The 20,078-nt window shown below is 50.4% G+C and overlaps 1 protein-coding gene across 8 annotated transcripts in view; it reads right to left on the bottom strand.

Annotated features, from left to right (window-relative positions):
- CADM1 (cell adhesion molecule 1) overlaps positions 1-20,078 on the bottom strand; it is a 135,089-nt gene that overhangs the window by 22,396 nt on the left and 92,615 nt on the right. For 4 of the 8 annotated variants that reach the window (XM_040085001.1, XM_040085003.1, XM_040085005.1 and 1 more), the window contains exons 4-8: positions 18,666-18,803; positions 16,830-16,985; positions 9,096-9,195; positions 6,100-6,272; positions 2,392-2,463 (exon numbers count right to left, since the gene is read on the bottom strand). In XM_040085001.1, coding sequence (XP_039940935.1) covers positions 2,392-2,463; positions 6,100-6,272; positions 9,096-9,195; positions 16,830-16,985; positions 18,666-18,803 — 639 coding nt within the window. The remainder of the gene's footprint in view (positions 1-2,391; positions 2,464-6,099; positions 6,273-9,095; positions 9,196-16,829; positions 16,986-18,665; positions 18,804-20,078) is intronic. The other 4 variants (XM_040085002.1, XM_040085006.1, XM_040085009.1 and 1 more) reach the window with 1 other exon arrangement.

Here is a 20,078-nt window from a genome sequence, read left to right as displayed (position 1 = left end):
CTGCCAGCAGCTCAGAGAACACCCTGCTGGCTCCCACCTTTCCTCTGTCAGACGGGAAGAATGCGGAGCATTTGGGTGAGGACGGGAACGAAGGTGTCAGGTGTCCCTCAAGGCTTTGAAAAGCAGTCCAACACTACTCTGCTATGTAATTCCAGAGATTACGTTAATTTCACCTGATTTTTTCCAGCCACAAAGTCTCTTAAATACTGAAGGGCAGAAGTTGGTGTGGCTCCATGCTCCTGAGCACTGACTGGAGAGGACACACACGCACATCTCTGCACGACTGAGGGAGGAGAAGCCTCGGCTGCTCTGGGTGGGAAAAGCACACTGAACATGGGCAGAGGATGGTAAGACACATGTCAAGAAGACTCAGTGCCAGGGAAGAAAATAACAATTTCTCTTATCAGCATTAGCAAATCTTCTTCCGACAAACTGTGAGCAGGAACTGCTGGAAATCAGGAAGCAATATCACATTTTCATTACTTTTCCAGCCTCCTCAGCAGTTCAAAGCCAACACAGAAAAGCATCAAGAAGGCAATGGAGACCCGCTGGGTTCCGCCACCAGAGTCTGAGAGCCTCCACCACTGCAAACGAAGGTGAGAGAACAACGCTGGACAGCCACGTGCTCCTTACCCCAAGGGACCTCTGCCAGGCTGATGACACGGCCATTTCCGACTGCAAGAATCACCTCCCTCCCCTCCTTATTTTTAATACAAAAAAGCTGGAAAACTATGAATGAAAGCCCAAAGGCTACTGAGCATCCACAGATGAGCTGCAGCACTTGCAGCAGGACAGCAAACAACCAAACTGCTGCTTATTGGAAAGAACCAACCACTCCTGTGGAACCTGACAGGAACCAGCCGGTGAGGACAAGCGAGGACAGCACAGGCTTTGGAAAGCAGTGCCGGGGCGATCCCTAAAGTGACAGGCTGATAACAACCCAGTTCCCAGAAAAAGGACAGTCATTAAGGTTTGCAGGCACCAAGATTAACTGAAGGGGTTATCCAAGCATCAAGACACATGGTTCCTTTTAGCCTTCCAAAATTCACTGAAAGCACGAGCGATTACTGTCAAACAGAGAAACCCGTGAGCACGTCCAGGTACAGCCTGTGGGACACACGGCCGAGCTTCTCTGCCAACAGCTCTTAGGGAGGCTTTGAGAAAGCTTCAAACCTCCTCTGAAAGGAAAGCGGGTTAAGTCTAGAAATCAAAACCTCGGAAGAAAAGGGAGAGCGATGACGGCAGAGCAGCCCAAGGTGGGTGTGTGGAGCTGGGGTTACCGGTAAGCACCTGCAGGAGGAAGCAGAGCACGGCGAGGGCTGGCAGGGCGATGCTGGCCGCCGGAGCGTGGTAAGGCACGTTGGGAGAGAGGCTTCGTGTCCGTGCCAGCGGGGCCTGGCTTGGGTGCAAAAACCTCGAAAGGAAAAGAAGCCACGAAATGCCCTGGGCAGGGTGGTGAGAGTCAGCTGAGCAGCGTCACAAAAGCAAATAAAACGTGAAGGCATTTACACGAGGGGTGGTTTACAGCAACAGTAAACGTTGTGCCATTAGCTATTCAATGGTCCATCCTCACCTGCCGTTTGTCACCTCTGCCTCAAAAAAAAAAAAACCTCAAAAAAACCAACCCCACAAAAAGCAGCAAGCAAAAGCAAAAGCAGCGGTTGGAATAGGGAAGGTCAGAGAAATGACAATGCAAATGGTTACAAATAAATCAGAAGGGTTTTCCTGATGAGTCAGGTCTGTGAGGAGGTATGAGGATGTGTCAGAGAGAGGTGTCATGATCTCGCTGGTTGTTTTTATTCATCTTTTCTCGCAAGTCATGGAAAATCTCACAAGCTGAAAGGCAGCTCCTCAAGAAGGGGCCTATGGATGGCACTCACTCAATAAAAATGACTGGTGGAATTCCCTTTTCTGGGAGAGTGAGGGAGAAACTTAACACAGAGAAAGATCAACACCTTGGCACGAGAAAAAACACCTTGAGTCACATCAGGCAAATTGAATTGCCAAAGACGAAACTTTCTACAAACTGCTCAGAAATTGATCCTGACGGGATGGAGGCTGAAACCACTGCCCGTGCTAGGGGAGCTCTAAGGCTGTTGGCACCCTGTGCTTGAAGTACCCAGTGTTGGCCACCAGTAACTGAATTAATCACTTTTCCTGCCATGACAATTCCCAGGTTTCAGGAACACTCACACCCACGGCAAGGACCGTCTGACACGTCAAACTGCCGGACCAGGGCTCGTGCTGTGGGTGGGTGTATTCGAGGGGGAAAAAATAAAAAATACTGCAAGTGATTGGTTTGTTGTTTTTCCCCAGGCTTCACGCTCTGTTTATATACATAAAAGACAATAAACATTCAGGACATTTCCAATGGTTATGAAGGTACCATACCTGTGATGGTGGTAGGGATGGTGGTGGTAGTGGTGGTGGTTGTTGTGGGAGGAGGGATAGTTGTGGGGGGATCTGGATAAAATATAAAAAGGAAAAATAATATAAAAGCAAATTAAGAAAAAAAAACAAGCAGAACACAACAGCGGTCAATCGTGATCAGAGGAAAACAAGGATGCTAAGAAGCAGCGCGGGGGTTGGGGCCCTTCCTTGGCTAAATCCCAGGGGAGAGCCCAGCAGCTGCAGGGACAGCGGGGCCAGGTCCCCCGCCCTCGCCTACTCCGGCCGGAGAACCTGGCCCCAGCCTCTCCCCACCCTTTCTGCCTTCTACAGTGCTAAAAAAAATAAATAAAACCCAGCATAAATTAGTCAATGAGAGAGAGAAATGGAATGGGAGAGGCATAAGGAAAATAAACTGCACGCTTTCCACAACAAAAAGACCAGTTTGCACATACAAGGAGAGACACAGCGGTGCTTCGGTGGCTGTCTAGGGATACATTTGCAAACCCGGGTGGGAGGGTTGTGTGGGGGCCCTGCTGTGCTTCACAGCCTGAGCATTAGCAGCACACGAGCAGATCTCACTGTCTTCCCAGGGCCGTGAACCTCACTGCCCTTCATCTATAAACACACGGCAGCAGGATGTTAAAAACTACTTCAAAGGTGGTAAGGAATACAGAGAAACGACAACATCATTGCTGAATGTCAATTTCCAGGTATGAGGAATTCCACCAAGATCTTTTAATTAAAAAAAAAAAAAAGTCAATATTTTTCTGACAATTTCATCTTGTTTTTGCTGCTAGGGCATCGTTAATGAGATGTTTCTCTCTGTGACCATTTCTCAGATGGACTGGACCTGTTGAGATTCAAACCCTGCTGCTCGTCACGGGATTGATGTTACACACAGGGACACATCCTTATCAAACTATCGGGCAGGAGAAGGTAGATATGAGAAGATGTAAAAGAAAAAATATGTATCAATGCCCAGATGATCAAACTGAATGCGCTAAGTAGTCAGAAAGACTTTGAACTACGGATTCATTCGGCAATAATAGAGCATGAAACCTTTCATGGGCTTTTGATTTCAGGTTTCCTCCGTAGCACGTCAGCTGCTCCTCACTAATACATCTGCTACTCTTTTATCTCTGAGCGAGCTCCCTTGGATCCCCTAATTAAGATATCTGAACTTTAATTATATACTGCACCTTTATTATGTTCCACCCAACTTCCCAAGAGTTAAGGAGCATCACCTCATGGTTCGCTGTGCTATGAGCAGTCACTGTCTTTCCTCTGCATCCCAAGGATCCCAGTCCCTGTGCTTTTCTCTCGCTCCTGACCCACCCATCTCCCTGGGAGCAGGGGGGACCCTCCCAGCTGAGGCACAGCAGCACTGGGGCAAGGGCCCCCAGACTCACACTGACCAGCCCGGGACTGGCTGTGGCACGGGCTCTTCCTCCAGAAAATCAAAAACCAAAAAAAAACCCCAAAAAAACCGCCAAAAACCAGCAAAAAACCAGCTGGAGTGCTAATGGAGCTGGAAGTTTCTAGAAATCTATCTGCCCACGCTCACAGGGAGGAAAAGCATAAAATGGATTTTGGAAATGAGCACGTTTCCAGTGTGTCAAGGTGATTATACGTCCCCATCCCACGTGGGCAGCTGGGAAGGTCGGGCACAGCTCAGCTGCTGGAAGCCACGTCAAAGCCTTGACCTGCAGAGACGTCCCTGTGGACTGGGACTGCCCGAACGCTGCCTCTCCTGGGGCTGTGCCAGCCCCTGCTCCGTGCCTGCAGCCCCCCAGCTCCCGCCCCAGCGCGGCCTGGGGAGCTCTGCGCCGCCAGCGGGCACAGCGCGAGGCACGTCCTGCCCCCGCCGCGCCCACGCAGACGTGGCTGCACGGACACAGAGCCCCGAGCTGCCGGGGAATTGGCTGCTTTTGGTGGTGAAAGAAGGGTCAGAGGTGTCAGTGCTCCAGCCCTGAGCGGGGTGAGACCCCCTGCTGAACCTCCCCGCAGCAGCAGCTCCAGCCGCGCTCTGCGCCAGGAGGCTTCAGCTGATGGCCACAGCCCAACCACTCCCTTCTCCCTTTTAAATCAAGGGTTAAAAGGATTCCTTGCGCTGCCCAGAGTGGCAGAACCTGGCAGGCTGCTCCCAAACGTGCAGGAACTGGAGATGATGGGGTGTGTAAAAGCCTCCTCCGCCCACAAGCAGCCTTCCTCTACATGGGCGACACATCTGCCAGATGCCTAAGCTGGAACCCACAGATCTCCATCCCCTGGGATCTCCTTCCAAGTAGTGCTATCTTGGGTCTGCTCCTGGGGATTTAATCCCAAGGGGAAGCAAACCCAAGGAAGTTCTGCGCTGTCTGTTCTCGCTCACATCCAAAATGCAGAGTGAGAGAATTGTGTGAGACTTCCCACGAGCTCCAAACCTCAGGTCAGTAACGCTGGGGACGTTCCCCGAGCCCTGCCCTGGCCCAGGATGGGTGCACAGAACTACACCTGCCCCACAGCTGCTTTGTGGCAGCAGCTTCCATGATTGCCATCTCCTGGGGAACTGCCTGTGTCCTATTCCAACTGCTTTGCTCTCTGCAGCATTGATTGTTTTTCATCTCTGATGTAAACAAAAGGGTTTTTTTATACTGTGAACATGCAAATTACCAATCATAAATGCATATCTGACTTCATTTTGTAAACTGGAGTCTTGTGGAGTGAGAGGCACGAGAAAAACTACCTATATAATGGGGGTACACGAGTTTTGTATAAGCTCAAAGCTGTCACTACCTTGAGTCTTTAGGTGAGTTTGTAAGACTGGACTTAAAATCACTCCTGCAGAGGTGGCATTTGGAGAGATGTGGGGGGTTCTCCACTCTTTGACTGGATCAGAGCAACTACCAGAGAGCTCAGACTGCACAGCTTCAGGCAGCTGTGCACGGAACAAACTTCAAAGCACGTTCCTGTCCCATCTGAGTGGAACCATAGCATCGTTCAGGTCAGAAAAGACCAAGACCCACCAGGAACTCAGCCCAGCCACGCACAATGGCCCTTCACAGAGAAAGTTTAAATAGGCAGCCCAAGGAACAGCCCAACTGGGGGATGGCTCTGCAAGTGCCTCCTGAATCTCCATTCCATGCAGCACCTCATGGCAGGAGCATGAGGTTTACAGCAATGCCAAAGTGACCCAGAGGAAATGAAGAATTAAAGCAGGTACTTAACAGTGCTTTAAAAGATGCTGAGGCATGTTTTAGTGCCTGCCCAGCCCCACAGACAGGCTGAAGGCGTATCATCCCTCCAGTTTATTTACTGGTTTGTAATTGTCTGGGGATGCTGGCTGATTAACTTGCTAGTGAAAGGCTCAGAGCCCCTCGGACCATTGCTCAGGCCACTGGAGGAGGCATTACCAGAAGGACAATAAATAATTGAGAAGTCTGAGGAGAACTGCACAGTTCTCCCCCCGCCCCTGCTCTGGCTTTTCCTTAGGTTTCACCCGGCAGCACGGGGTGGGAGCTCCCCAGAGCCGGGACAGGCACCGAGAGCCCCAGCAGCGCCCCAGTGCTCTCCCAGCCCCTACCCCAGCCCAGCACGGCGTCGGGGCGTCAGGAGCTGCCTGCAAATCGGGCATTGAGCAAATGTTAAGTTCTGTCACAGCTTTCCGAGCAGGGCATGTTGCAATTACGGGTAAACGAGTCTAGAAGAACGGTGGTTTTTCTCACGTACCGTATACAAACAGCATGTAATCCGCATGTGATTTCCCCACCGCGTTGGAAGCCTCACAGCGGTATGTACCATTATCTGTTTTGTTTAGGTTACTAATGAGAAGGTTTGAACCAGACACTACAACGTGTTGAGGCATCTCATCATCTACTCTTAACCACCTCATGTCCGTAGGCCTACAGAGGAGGGAGAAAAAGAAACAGTCACATTACTATTTTCCTATGGTCAAGATGGCATCTTCAAAAGTTCATCCACAGACAGAAAGCCCAAACCAAGAAAAACTGTAAAGAAACAACACATACTTTTTTTTGCACTACTCAAGCCCAGATGCTGTCGGGCTTCCTCAATTTAAATTTATCTTAACCCAACAGGAAACTGTATCCAGAGCTTAAATTTTCTGAAAACACTAATGCAAGCAGGAAGAAAGTTCATTAGTGGTTAATCATTCGCTTACTCAGCAAACCTGAAAGCTCTGAGGCTACAGACTCAGTGTTCATCCACGGGGTGCTCTGAGGGCAGAGCTGGACAGCAGAACAAGCAAGGTTTTGTCAAGTTTGAACCCTTCCACAAGCTGCCAGGGACCTGGTGACCTCAGCAGGGGCCGTGCTGTGCGCTGAGGGAGTTCCAGCCCTCCTCCTGCCCCCCAGCCCCTTCCTGCACCCCACACTGATGGAACCCACGTGGGCAGGGGGTCTGCACCATTCAGGGAATGAAAGGAGCCTGGTTTGTTAGAGCTGGTAAAGACTGGAAGCTCTGAAGGGCTTTGGTGGGGGGTGTCTTTTGAGTTTGTGAGGGTGTTTAGCATCTATTATGTCTTAAAGCAGCAGTGAGGGGACAGATCAGCTCTTTCTCAGCAAGAAAATTCCAGCATCCTTCAAACCACTCAACTCCTCTTAAAGGGGAGCTTCCTGCAGCACAGCATTTCTCAGCCTGCCTGGCTCCACAGCTGGCAACTGGGACTTCATGTTGCCAGAGGTATCCCACGGCTCAGGCTTTTCCCTTTTTTTCCAAACAGTACGTGACAGCCATGATGCAGAAGGTCCTGATCCTTCACCATCCCAGCCATGCTACTGGATGGATCCAGCACCAAGCAAACTCAGCTGGGCTCTGGCTGACTGGTTTTGGACACGGGCTTGGTGTTCTGTCCCCCGCTGCCATGGCATTGGCACACGAGCCACGGTGTGGGCAGCAGAAGCTCCTGAGAGAGCCCAAATGCAGTTTAACTTCAGTATGGGTGGGAAGGGTTTGAATGCTCCTGGCTACAGTTTTTCAAGGGCTCTCTGTGCTGTGGAGTGCCCAGGTTTCCCAGCTGGTACACGACACAGCAGCCGCTGCTCAGAGAAGTGTGTCCCTGGATGCCCCACAAGTGACCATTGCAGCATCTTCTCACTCCTGTCATAGTTTTAGGGGGTTGTGTCTAATCTAACAAAATATCTGTATTACTACCAAATAGAAAGTTCTCCTCTCTGGTCTTTTTTCCCTCTGAGCTTCCTTCCCCCCAGTATTTATGTTGCCAAATTTTGCAGAGAAATTACTTCGCTTAACTGGAGAAACCTCCCCCTTCATCTAAAACCCTCTGTAAAAGATTTCATGAAACCTCTTTGTCCTAAAAAGATGGAGCCAAACCCAGCTCATTATCTGACTCTGTGTTTTCCTTAGCTTCGGGAGAGCCAGGTGAAGTGACCTAGAGAAGCCAATTCCCAGCACATCACCAGCACCACGCATCGTGCAGCGGCAAGCTGCCAGGGAGATGTGTCTGTCCTATTTAACATGGGGATGTCTTACTCATAGCCTGCAAGGAAAAAATGTAGAGAAGCCTGTTCATTAGATTCCCAGTTGATAGCAAATGGGAGGCACTGCAGGTACCAGGGGAGCGGGAATGCAAAGGGGCTTGGCAGGCTCTGAGCAGGGAATAGCTACTAAACGGAATTCAGCAGGGACGTGCCAGCCTCTGATGCTCAGGGAAGGGATTGGCCTCGTGCCGAACAGAACAAACTGGGAACTGGGAATCGAGCAAGTACTATGGGAATCGAGAAAATACTGTGGAAGGGGATGTAGGCTACCAGGGAGGATGAGGGCAGCCTGAGCCTCCCCGGCGCCGGGTGCCTGCCCTGCGCACAACGCCGAGCTGGACGGGGTCCAGCTCCTCACGCCCCAGCTCTGGGCACTCTGCCAAGGAGGCGCTGACAGATCTCAGGGATGTTTGCAGAAATCTTATGGACATGATGAAAATAAAGGAGGATAGTAAATATTTGACAGCCATAAATCCAAGTGGAGGAGAAAGTATTTTGAAAAAAAAAAAAAATAAAGCCGACAAAACTTAAATTAGAACAGCAATGAAAGTGTGAGAAAATCTACCCTCCCTCGCCAGGATTTTCCTGATGCATAAATTTCTTCAACTGCCTAAGAAAGCCTCAAGGGCCTGGCAAGAAGAGGAGAGAGAATAGAACTGGTATTCTATAAAAACCACACGGGGCACCAAGGGGGAGGAAAACCATCAGACAGTATGAGCAGAAGGACAGACTGCCTTACCTGGGGATCACCCCACTTCCCCTGGGGCTCGGTGCTGCGGTGCCAGGCTGGCGTCCACACACCGGCACCTCCTGGGGCCACAGCCGCAGCCCCTGACCTTGCTTTTGCAGATTAACCAAACCCAAGACTGACTGCAGATTAACGCCACCCGAGCCATTCCCTGGGGGAAGAGATGTCCAGTTGGGAGCCTTTCCCCTCTGCACCCAAAGGCTGCTGCACAGTGGCCAGGAAGAGCTCTCCTAGGAGCTCTTCCAGTGGAAATCCCTCGGCCATTAGGTGCACAGGAATAAATGCAAATCAAACCAGATGTCTTCAGTGGCCAGCAGACGTTCGGGTGCAGGAAGCATCTCTGTCCTTCGCTCTGGGACATTGTCTCCACAGCAGAGAACGGCAACGGCGACATTGGCCACGCAACGTCCCGTCACCACCGGCCACCCTGGGCCATCCCTGGGAAGGGTCCAACTTACTGTGGCTTTCCAAAGGCTGTGCACGTCAGCTCCAGCGGCTCCCCTTCTCTCGTCAGGCCTTGCAAGGGGTAATTCTGAGAAACGCGCACTTGAGGCTTATCTGCGGGACACAAAACACGGCTCTGTGAGCCCCGGGCGGCGCCCCGCGCTCCCCCTCGCCCGCTCGGTGCCGGCAGCAGCAGCAGGAGGGGCTGGCGGCACCGCGCACCCCGCCGCCGCACCGCGCTGCCCGGGAAGGGGCTGGCGCCGCACAGCTCGCCCCTGAGCCCGCTCGAGCTGAGAGAACTCGTTTGCCTCCGCGCTGAGGGGAAGCGGGAGACGCGCGGTGCCCGGGATGGAAGGGCTTTGTGGCGCGTCAGCGATTCCCGCACCACGGCCCCCGCAGTCCACGGGTGTTAACGCGCCGGGCTGGACAAGAGATGCTCGTTAGAGACACAAACAGAGCACAGCCACCGCTGCCCCTGTGTAAACAACAGGAGGCTGTATTTCGTCCCGACGAAGCGCCTCTAAATCCTACAATAAACAGAGAATTAAAGCATGGATAGTTAGGGAGCCAGCTCAAAAACACTTCAGTAAGACCCTGCAGGAAAAAAAGCGCCGAACCACAAACCTAGAGTCCACAATTAAAAAATTCATTACCTCCCAAGACTGAAACAGAGATTAAAAATGCAATCTGAGCTGTAGCTAAAACATTATCAGCGCAGGAAATCAATTCAAGGCTACGAGTGCCATTAAGCCATAGATATTTTTCAGGAATTTACTCAACTGTAAGGAACAAAGGAATGAAAAAAAATCAGTATGCATAAAGGTTGAAACCATTTAAATGTTTCTATTTCCTTTGAGAGTAACTGCTACCCAAAATATTGGCTGGCTGCATTTTATTAACTGTGTTTAACTCATTAACATGCCTCCTATGGAATAATAGAGATTAGGAGCAAAAAACCCCACGTGTCAGGATTTAACCAATTTAAACTCTCATAATTTTTGGTAATGGAATAAGCTACACAAGTAAATCCTCTCCCGAGATGACTCTACCACAACATTTCATCAACTAATCCCTGTTGCAGATGCTTCCTGCAGCTCTGGAACCTGGGTGCCCTTGTGGGCTGGGGGCAGTGGCAGCCCTGTGGGACGGCAGTGCTCTGGGGTGTCACCGGCTGAGGGGACAAGTCCCAGTCCCACGGGAAATGGGGCAGCTTCGGAAACGCACTCGAGCCCCGGCGTGGCAATAGCTCTGCACAAGGAGCACGGGAGGACAAGTTCATCCCGGTGTTATGCAGCAAATAAACCACCCGTCACATCCTCGGCACTGCGCTCACCACGCCCGTCCACAACTGCCACCCCCACAGCCATCTGCTCCCATTTCTGATGTGCCTTGTGGCAGCACCACCAGCCCGTGCCAGGAGCAGGGATGGTGCTTCTATCCGTGCTGCGGAAGGAGCAGGAAACCTTCCCAGCCCAGTTTACTCGGCACACAGGGACTGAAACACCTCCTTTTGCTGCTTGCCTCTCCTGCTGCATCCCCCTTCCATTAGGTGAGTTTAGTGTTCCTAATGAGCTGTTTACTAATGACAATTACTTATGGAAATCAGGAGGAATACACCCAGGTTCACCGTACTGAGAACAAACTGCCAACTCCATGAGCTCCCTCCGAGCTGGGGGAGCCCTTCCACCGCCACTCTCCAGCCCCATGGGCTTCATTAAACCAGCGACAGCAGCGAAGTGGACACGTCCCATTTGGATCCAGGCACTGTCAGCAGAGAGGGAAATCTGGGTTTATCAGCACATGTGCCGGCACTGCTGAAGCCAAGAGCTTCCCAAGGGAGTCACCAGAGCAAAGGACTTGTCAGCAGGCTGGGAGTTACAGAGGACACTCTGGAAAATGTACCCGAGCCTGGAGGATTCAGAGGGGTCACTGGATGCTCCAGAGAAGTGACAGGCATCAGGCTCATGGCATGCAAAAAAAATTTCACTCAAGAATCTGAAGGAGCAGTGGTGTCTTCTTCCCTTTGTTTAAGGATGTGCCTTTAGACAATCTCAAATCCTACTTCTCACCCCCTGCCTCACACCAAGTCAGTGTATTTCCTGCAGATTATGGACTCTGAGTGCAGGTCTGTGAAATGCCAAGCGCTGTGGGACCCTGAGCCCGGCTCCTGTGACATTTAGCAGTGCACACGGACAGAGCACTGATGGCTCCAGCCCTTTGCCACCGCCCTGCCACAAGGGACACGTGCCAGCAGTGATGTCTGTGCTCCGTAACGTGGGGTGGTGGTGACACAGGATGGTAACACAGGACACGAGGTAAGAAGTGGCAGCTTTCACTACCAAGCGCATTCCAGTACCCTGAAATCCTCAACTTGGAACTTCATAACATCGCAACACTGGATTGCTACATAAAAATAAACACTTGCATCTGTGCACCCGAGGCCCTTTGTGCTCCGTGGCAGCCAATTAGACCCAACAACCCACAGCTATTTCCTACTATGCCTCTTTCCAGCGGCCTAAAAAAACCAGCCTCGTAATTTAATAAGGCACCTTTATTAAGCTAAATTCATTCAAAAGCTCAGAGTGATATACAAGGTTAAATACCAGTCATCTAAAGGTTACACTGCAGCAGCAGCCAATTTGAAAAACTTATTACAAAGCCATTCTGCATTTGATGAGATTTCTCTCACAACAGGCACGGCGTGTGCCCGTGCACCGGGGTCTGCTGGGGACTGCAGCCCCCAGAGGGACCACGCACCCCAAAACCTTCCCCTCCCCTCAGTATGCCAGAGGCCACCAAAGCCTGCACCCATTGACTTTCACAGCTCTCAAGCTCCGTGCTTGGGAACTCACCAAACCACTCCAGTTATTCCGCATTTGTCCCAGTTCTTCCTTTTTTAGCCGCTCGCCCCATTTTTGTGCCATCAGCAAAGATTATTAACAGTGACTTTTTAAGAACTTCAAATGCTTCAACTGAACAGCATCAGGCCAAGCACCCCAGCCCCTGCGTTCCCTCTAAAAATACCAGCGCTGCTGATTACTCCCTAATGACTATCCTTTGAGATCTGCCAGTTAGTGATTTCTTAATCCATTTAAACACGCACTTCATCGATAATGCTTAGATGTCATTAATCAGCCGAGATAAAACATTACACCGAGTTCGGGGCCTTACAAAAGCCTAAGCCTATTATTTCCAGCCCTTTCCTTCCATCAGGCCAGCCCACGACCTGGAAGGCGGGCGAGCTCCCTGCCCCACAGCCCGCGCCAGGCGGATTTGGCGAGCGCGGCTCCCGGTGCGCCCGGGGTGCCGCAGGGCTCGGCCACGGGACCCTCGCTGACCACCACAGCAACAACCCAGCCCAGCCTTCCCAGGGGACACGCTCCCAGCTGAGGCTGGAGACAGCCAAAAGGCTTCTTCCCAAGCGCTGGGAAAGCCACACGTGGTGTTTTTGGCAGCGCCAGACCCCAGCCAACAGAGAAGCCGGCAACGTGGACTCTGCCAGAGATTCAGCCGAGCAGGCTCTGGCCTCTGCCAGGCGAGGAGGTGCCGGGTCCAAGTTTAAAATCAGTTTTCTGATCTCTGCAGGAACTGCTGACGCACCTCTTGGCAAACCTGGCACCAGATGGCATCCCTGGGAGCAGGATCCGCGGGCCAAGCCGTGTTCCTGCCCACTGTAGGTACATCCAGGCTCAGCATTTCCCAGATAATGCTGCACACATCTCCCTGCAGGTGGGCATTGCTTCATCCAGCTCCTCATCCCTGCCCTCTTCTGTGCCCAAGAGAGCTGCTCAAAAAACTGCCTCGTGGGAGTCTCTGATCTCACTCTGGGAAGAGCAGGAAAAATGTGTTTTTCAACACTGAAAGAAGTCAGAAAAGTTAACACTGACCCTCAGGTGTAAACAACAGCCACCTTAATTCCAAAATCCAGTGGGGTCGCTCATCAGGAATGCACTCTGCGTCAGAGCCAGCCCAGCCTGGCAATCCCCTGCCTGCTCCTCACCTCTGACAAGGACGAGAGGCTGCACTGCTGATTTTCAGCCAAAATACAGAAATCTATTCAATAAATAGATCTCGTGTCTAAAATAAGGAATGAGCAGGACTGGCAGATCACAGCTTGTCTGGAAGAGCCTGTCAACCCCAAACACGACTGCAAAATTCACCCTTAACAAAAGCAATTTAATCATTTTGCTTATTGCGGGAAAAGGAATGCCAGGGCCCGACAGGCATTTTGGGGATAAACACTTCTCTTTTAATATTTAAGCACACTCTGCTGCTTAATGCCTGCAAATGGCAGAGCCCCGGCCGCCCCACACGCTCCGTGCTCCCAACAACATTCCTCCGAGAAAACCTTATTAATGAGCTCACAAACGAGCACCCAACTGGGAAATGTCACAAACAAGAGTGGCTAATGCCCCAGAAAATCAAATAACTGAACACTCGGCTGATTGTGGTGCTTTTCATATTCACTAAAAGAAGAAAAATAGCTTTAAATCAAAGTTTCTGAAGGGGTCAACACCTTGCTGAACAAAACAACTCATTTATTCGCTTTTAGCGATCTCCAGATGATAAATTACATTGATGTTAATAACTTCACTGCAAACTATGCAATTAATATTTGTACTGGGCAGAAACGTAAGGATTACTGGAGATGCTGCAGCAAACGTATGTGGCCGATTTTAAACATAATTGGGCAAAAGAAGTTCTCCTATCGCAACAGCAGAGGCTGCAACAAGACTCCACTGGGGCAGGCTTTCAAGGTGCAGGTGTAGGTATTACAAAAATGAATGTGCAGTTAATTATAACTTCAGAAAAAGGACAAAAATTCAGCCCAGAGAAAAGGCCAAAATCCAGGCTCTGACGCTCACTTCCAGCATCACGTAGTGAGAGCAGCAAACGCACCACAAGGGCTCAAGTCGCACGTCTCCCGGAATATCTGGTTCCATTCAGCTCCTTAATGATATTTTAATGCATTTTGTTGCTTCATTTCCTTTCTAAAATTACACCCAACGCGCCGGTCTCCCATCGCTCACTGAGGGATCCGAGGCACAGAAGGAGCAGCGGAGCCGGGGACGTTTCCACCCCCGTGCCACGGCTCAGGGCTGCCGATGCTCCTCAGGCATGGAAGTGCTGCGGCCACTCTTGGTCCGAGCCTGCTCTGCTTCTGAGGAGTGTTAGGGGAGGGTTTCACACACGCCACGCTGCTTGTTTGCAGAGATTTCTTTCCAGTAACACACCCTACAGCCACGTGAAAGCATTCACCTCAAACTTCACTGCGGGCAGATGTGCAACAAATGGCTTACTCCAAGAGTAGGGCAAGTTAACACCCAGCATCGCTGCTTTCTGCTTTTTTCTTGGAAAACAAACCTCACAACTTTTGAGCTGCATCTCGCAAAAAAATATCTCCCTATTCTGAAATTTAGTCAGACAAAAAATACCTCATTATCCGAACAGGCTCCATCCATCATCCTCCTGTCCTTCCCCAACACATTTCATGCTCCAGTTGGATACATTAAGTGCAGAGAAATACATCTGCTGAGAAAAACATTTTCTTGTGCCCTGCTGATGTTCTGAAGGGGCGGATCCACTGTGCCGTGAGGGGAGCGGGCAGGATTTGTGGGGAGAGGATGTCAGAGCAGGGAGCGGAACACGCAGCCCGGGTAACTGCAGGGAAAGCAGCTACATCCCCACGGGATGAGCAGGGAATTCCGGGTGTCACTGCAGCAGAGACCTGGGAGCCTGCAAGGACACGCCACGGACAGCGGCAGGCACGGACAGGAGCTGGAGAAGCATCCTCTGCTGCACATTCCACATCTAAAATCAACAGAGAAGGTGTCAGTGCAGGAGCCCCAGCTCCCCCCAGGGCCGAGCTCCACGGGAACACTGACGGAGACGCCTGGGTGCAAGGACAAGAGGCTCTTCCTCCTGCCCACGCTCTCCCACTGGCCAACAAATCATCATCATCAGACAGGAGAAGCTCAAGGGTAAGAACTTGCTCTGAAACTGCCTTTTCCTTAAGCTAAAGCCCTGCAGCAGGTACGAAATGCAGGTGTCTGGCTGTGCTCCAGCCCATCCAGTCCTGGAGCCACAAGGTCACAAGGCAGGACAAGTTCTTGGGCCGGGGCTCCTCTCTGGCCATTTGCTGCTGCCCACTCAAGGAACAGACTGGGCTAACGGGGTCAAGTCCCCACATTGAACATAATTACTTTTAACAAGCTCAGAGTTTAATGCAGAACATAAAACCAAATCAGTCTGAACTCCGTTCTCCTGCTCATCCCCATTCCCTCCCGAGGAGGCTCCGTGCCCCATTCCCACAAACAGCTCTGGAACAGCCCAAGGAGATGCAAAAATCAGCAATAAGGGCAGAAACCTGTGCAGGAGCTGAACAAAGAACTGTGATTTAGGGGTGCTTTACCCTCATCTCCTGGGCACCCCCTAAGGCTGCAAACCAAAGTGGCCAAGGAAAATAGATTTATTTGAAGGAGAAAAAATGTTAGCTTTTTTTTCCCTGAAACACTGGCTCTCTCCTATTCCATCAAATCAGCAGCATTCCAGAGAGACTTCTGAAAGGAAGCCTCAAGGTTGTCCAACGCCCTTTCAACCCAGCGAGTTCCAATCCCCTCACACAACAGGGAAGATGGCATTTTTTGCTCTTCCCCGTTAAGTATTTGATCAAGCCTCACAAAGGTGCTAATGTATTATTAAAGCTAATGGAGCTCTACAAGAAATGTTAATGGACATTAAGTTTGCATAAATGAATTACACATTAGCACAGTCACAAGAAATCTCGTATCTGTCAATTTAGGCAGTATCTGATCATTCCTGTTTTCCTCATTACAGGAACATTACTTCCCGCTAGTTTCAGAGATATGAGAATTGTAACCAAGATGTTCATAATGAAACTACATAATGAAGCAGATGAAATAAATTAATTCAAAACTTCCTCTCTTCCTTTCAATGTGAGGTAGTTGAAGGGGCCCTACAAAAACAAGGACTTTGAATTGTCTCGGGGCCCGGTTTTCCAAGCACACGGCCTCGCTGTAGGGACCATCCCACTTTGCTTTTGGGAGATGTTTCTGAACTTAGGGATGCGTGTACACAGCTCCAAAATTTCCACCAGGTGCGCTTGGGACCACAGATGTTTCCAGGTACCTGCTTGCTGCTGTCATGTACAGCGGAGCAGCTCCTAAGGGAGGTGAGATGCATTATTAACAACCAACATGTCAGGAGCACAGGAAACAGGCTGGCTTCAATCAGTGCTGCTACTACAGACTCCACAGAGCTCCACACCCTGATGTACAAATCCAGTCCATGCTGTCTGCTGAGTGCTCAGTGCACAACGCCGGGTTTCTCTTGAAGAACACCCAGTTTTTGCCAGTAAACTTGCCACGGTGGCCAGTTGCTTTGTAGGGGGAGCAGAGAAGCACTTTTCAGAGATAAGGAGGTTGCTAGAAGAAAAATACTCTGATTTAATCTGTTCTGACAATTAAAAAGCCTGGTCAGAAACCTTTGATGTAAATTCTATGTACAGAGAGTTATTTCATCAGAGAACAAAGTATTTATGGTATCACAGAGGGCTGGGAAAGCCGTGGCTTCATCCACGAAGTGTTACCTTACATTGTGATTATGATCTGTATGTAACAGGATATAAATCCTCACAGACGTTGGAATTTTAACACGTGGGGAATGGTTCCTGAGCTCCCAAGCACAGAATTTTATGTATTAAGAGAATTAAAGGTTCTGCTACTCACACATAACTTCCAGGTAACGCTGTGTCTGCAAGTCTTTGACCGCAGGGTGATCCACCAGGCAGATGACAGGGACCCCATCGTCCTCCCGCCCCACCTTCAGCAGGAGCTGGCTGGTCACCGTGTACATGTCGGACCACCGCTCCACCTCCGACTTGCCTGGGCCAGGGAACACAGAGAGGGGAGTGAGGACAGGCTGGAGCACCCCTGCAGCCAGGCTACCTCCCTCCTGCCCACGTTCCCTCTGGACACCCGTCCCGTCCTCCTCTCCGCCAGGTTCCAGCGCGATGTTACCGCAACGAGTAACACCGCCCCCAGATCCCCGAACTCTTAAAACAACGAGCTACGAACCCCCTCCCAACTCCTGAAGCAACCATTAGCTACAAAAGCGATTTAACAGATTGAATTAATTAGAAGTAGTATGGCTAGGCGGGAGCATTCGGCAGTGCTCTGTTTGAGGGGAGGAGCCCAGCTCCGGATCGGCTGCCTGAGGGATGCTGTGATGGAAACGAGCAGGGAGACAAGACAAAGCGAGACAAGACAAGACAGGGGAAAAAGGATTTTTCCAGGAACTCAGCAAGCACCTGCTGACAGCGCAGCTCCACTCTGATCTGTGCCTTTTTATTTAAGAATTCACAGGCAAAATGCTAAGAGTACCTTCTGTAGCAGAGCTCTTCCAGACACCAAATATTGCTGTGTAATATATGAGAGTGAAACAGGTGACACACGCAGACACCCCTTGATATTTGGAGGAAAAGCTTTCCCATGGGCAAAGCCACACTTCCTGTCATTCACAAAATCACAGCCAAGTGTTTCAGTCCCTGCTCCATTAAAAAAAAAAATCTGAAGACTGAGCAGGGTGAGGTGATATTACATGAAGCTCAGCATCCTTCCCAGAGAACACAAAGCTGGGATTTGACTGCTAACACAAGAAAACTCAGTCAAGAAGCTGGACAGGTCAGGCAGAAAAGGACAAACACTTACTTTGTCCTGCTGCCCCCTGGTACAGGGAGGGGAACCAGAATGGGATCAGTAACTCCCTGCGCTGGGACTCAGCAGGGCACCACTTCACCAGGCAGCAGCTTTGCATCCCACCTGTATCAGCATCCTCCCAGCATGCGGCCTGCTCAAATGCTCTGAAGTGTTGGGCTTAAAGAGAGGATTTTATCCTGTCCTTGCAGGGGGGTGGGTTTGAAGTAATGAGTCTGGACTTCTGCAGAGAGTCTGTCAGTGTCTCAGAGTGGGTAAAGCACAAAGGTGTTGTCAACCAAGCTCACATCTACAGGCAGACTTAAACTAACAGCGTGTCACATGCAATCAGAGTCAGTGACTTGAATGTGCAAGTACTGGGAGCCACAAGACTTCAGGGAGTCGGAGAAACCCATCCTAGATGAATATTCAACTGAACACAGGGAAAGTGCTCCACAAACAAGGGAGCTAGACGTGAAGGTGAATTGCAAATCTTTACAGCCCAAAGCGCAGACAATCCCTCTCGTACCTAAAACAGGGCAGAAAGCTACACAAGCCACGCAGAAATGAATTCAGCGCACAGCTCTGGGCTCCTCAAGGTCACCTGCAGTTACAGCAGGACTCCAGAACCCGGCACTCGAGGCTGGCAGGTAGGCAGAGGACCAAATGGAGTTCAGCCCCCTGCGTTAGGGAATAATCTGTCTGCCCACACAGTCCTTTGTTTCTCAGCTGGCGCTCAAAGAAGCTCACTGTACTTTTTTTTCTTTTTTTTTTTTTCCCCTTAAACTGGCAGCAGAGAACAAACACCCAGCGTTACATAAATCACTTCAGCTCCCTGAACAAAGCAAGGGACGGAGAGGACACATCTACCGGTGAGCTCCTTGTTGCCTTTGAACCATCTGATGGTGGTGGCTGGTCTGCTGGCCATGGCGGTGCAGTTCAGCTCGATCTCCTCTCCCTCCACGGCCGTTTCTTTCTCGATATCAATTACCAAATTGCGCGGCGGGACTGCAATGGGAACACAACACAACACGCACCAGATGAGAAAAAACATCTTTTGATCTCTAACGCGAGACAAAACCTTGAGGAAAACCTGTAAAATCTACTGAAGGAAACAAGCAACCAGGGTTTATTTGATCTTTCAATCAATCAAACCCTTTGATAGGTGGTTTTGCAGTAATTGGAGTGAGCACTTTCACTCTCCACCTAATAATCACCGCAGTCTCACAAATTATTACTTATCAGGGTTGTAGCTTTCTGTTCCCTCTCCCAAGCAGGCACCGTTCCAGGGAGAGCCGCAGCCTCCTGTGCTACTCGGGTGTGTGCTGCTATTTAAAAATCCAGCTTGACTCCGTGCACATTTCCTGACTTCTCTGACAAGGAGAGGAAACACAAAAGCTGACACTTGGCACTGCATTACTTACCAAGTCTCTAACCTCCACGGCAATTTTTCTCTCCTGCTGTTCAGCTCCAAGGCTCAGCCGTGAGCATGGAAGCAGGCCAGCAAACATCAACCTCATTTAAGACGCTCGAAAAGCCACTGAGCACGAGCCTGGAGCAGAACACCATCCCTTGGGAACAGCCCTGCCTCCCATCACACCCCCACAAACCGACCCAAAGAGAGGAGGGAGCCGGCTCTGCACCCAGCCATAAGTGCCACATCCTTTGGGGTGGAGATCTGCTGCTCTGCCCAGGCACACATCTTCCCTAGACCAGGGGTCTCCCAAAACACAAAGCTGGAAGACTGTACCCAAAGAAAAATAATCCAGTAATACTGAGAAACAGGCTGTAACTTCATGGGTAACAACCACTGCAGCAAGGCCCAGAAATGGGACAAATGAGCTTAAAAATTAAGACATGGGAACAAGGGAATCTCTCTCCCATGAAGGCACCAGCAGCAAGGCAAATCCCAGGAAAAAGTGAACAGCGAGAGTCACAGGCAGAGTCAAGGCTTCAGAAACTCCCAGAACTTTCAAAGGAAACTCAACTTTGCTCTGATCAATGTGATTAAGCAACTGCATGGTTCAGATGTGACTCACAGGTCTTCAAGCTAATGAAGAACAAATATGTATAAATACCATCCAGATGATCAAATGGACTAATTAGTCACTTGTGGCTTCTCTCTAAAAAGAACAGAACGGGCTACATATTTGAGACTTTCACATGTTCCAATTAAGCATGAATAAATCTACATATTGTGTCACAGAAGACATGGAAGCGCTGAAGCAAATGTGCAGCTCCCTCCGAACGCCGGCTGCAAAGGGGGGGACGTGCCAGCACCTC

Source organism: Hirundo rustica, chromosome 23 (assembly GCF_015227805.2).
Source record: "Hirundo rustica isolate bHirRus1 chromosome 23, bHirRus1.pri.v3, whole genome shotgun sequence".
In the NCBI taxonomy this organism is placed as follows: domain Eukaryota; kingdom Metazoa; phylum Chordata; class Aves; order Passeriformes; family Hirundinidae; genus Hirundo; species Hirundo rustica.
This window is presented reverse-complemented; position numbering and strand designations above follow the sequence as displayed.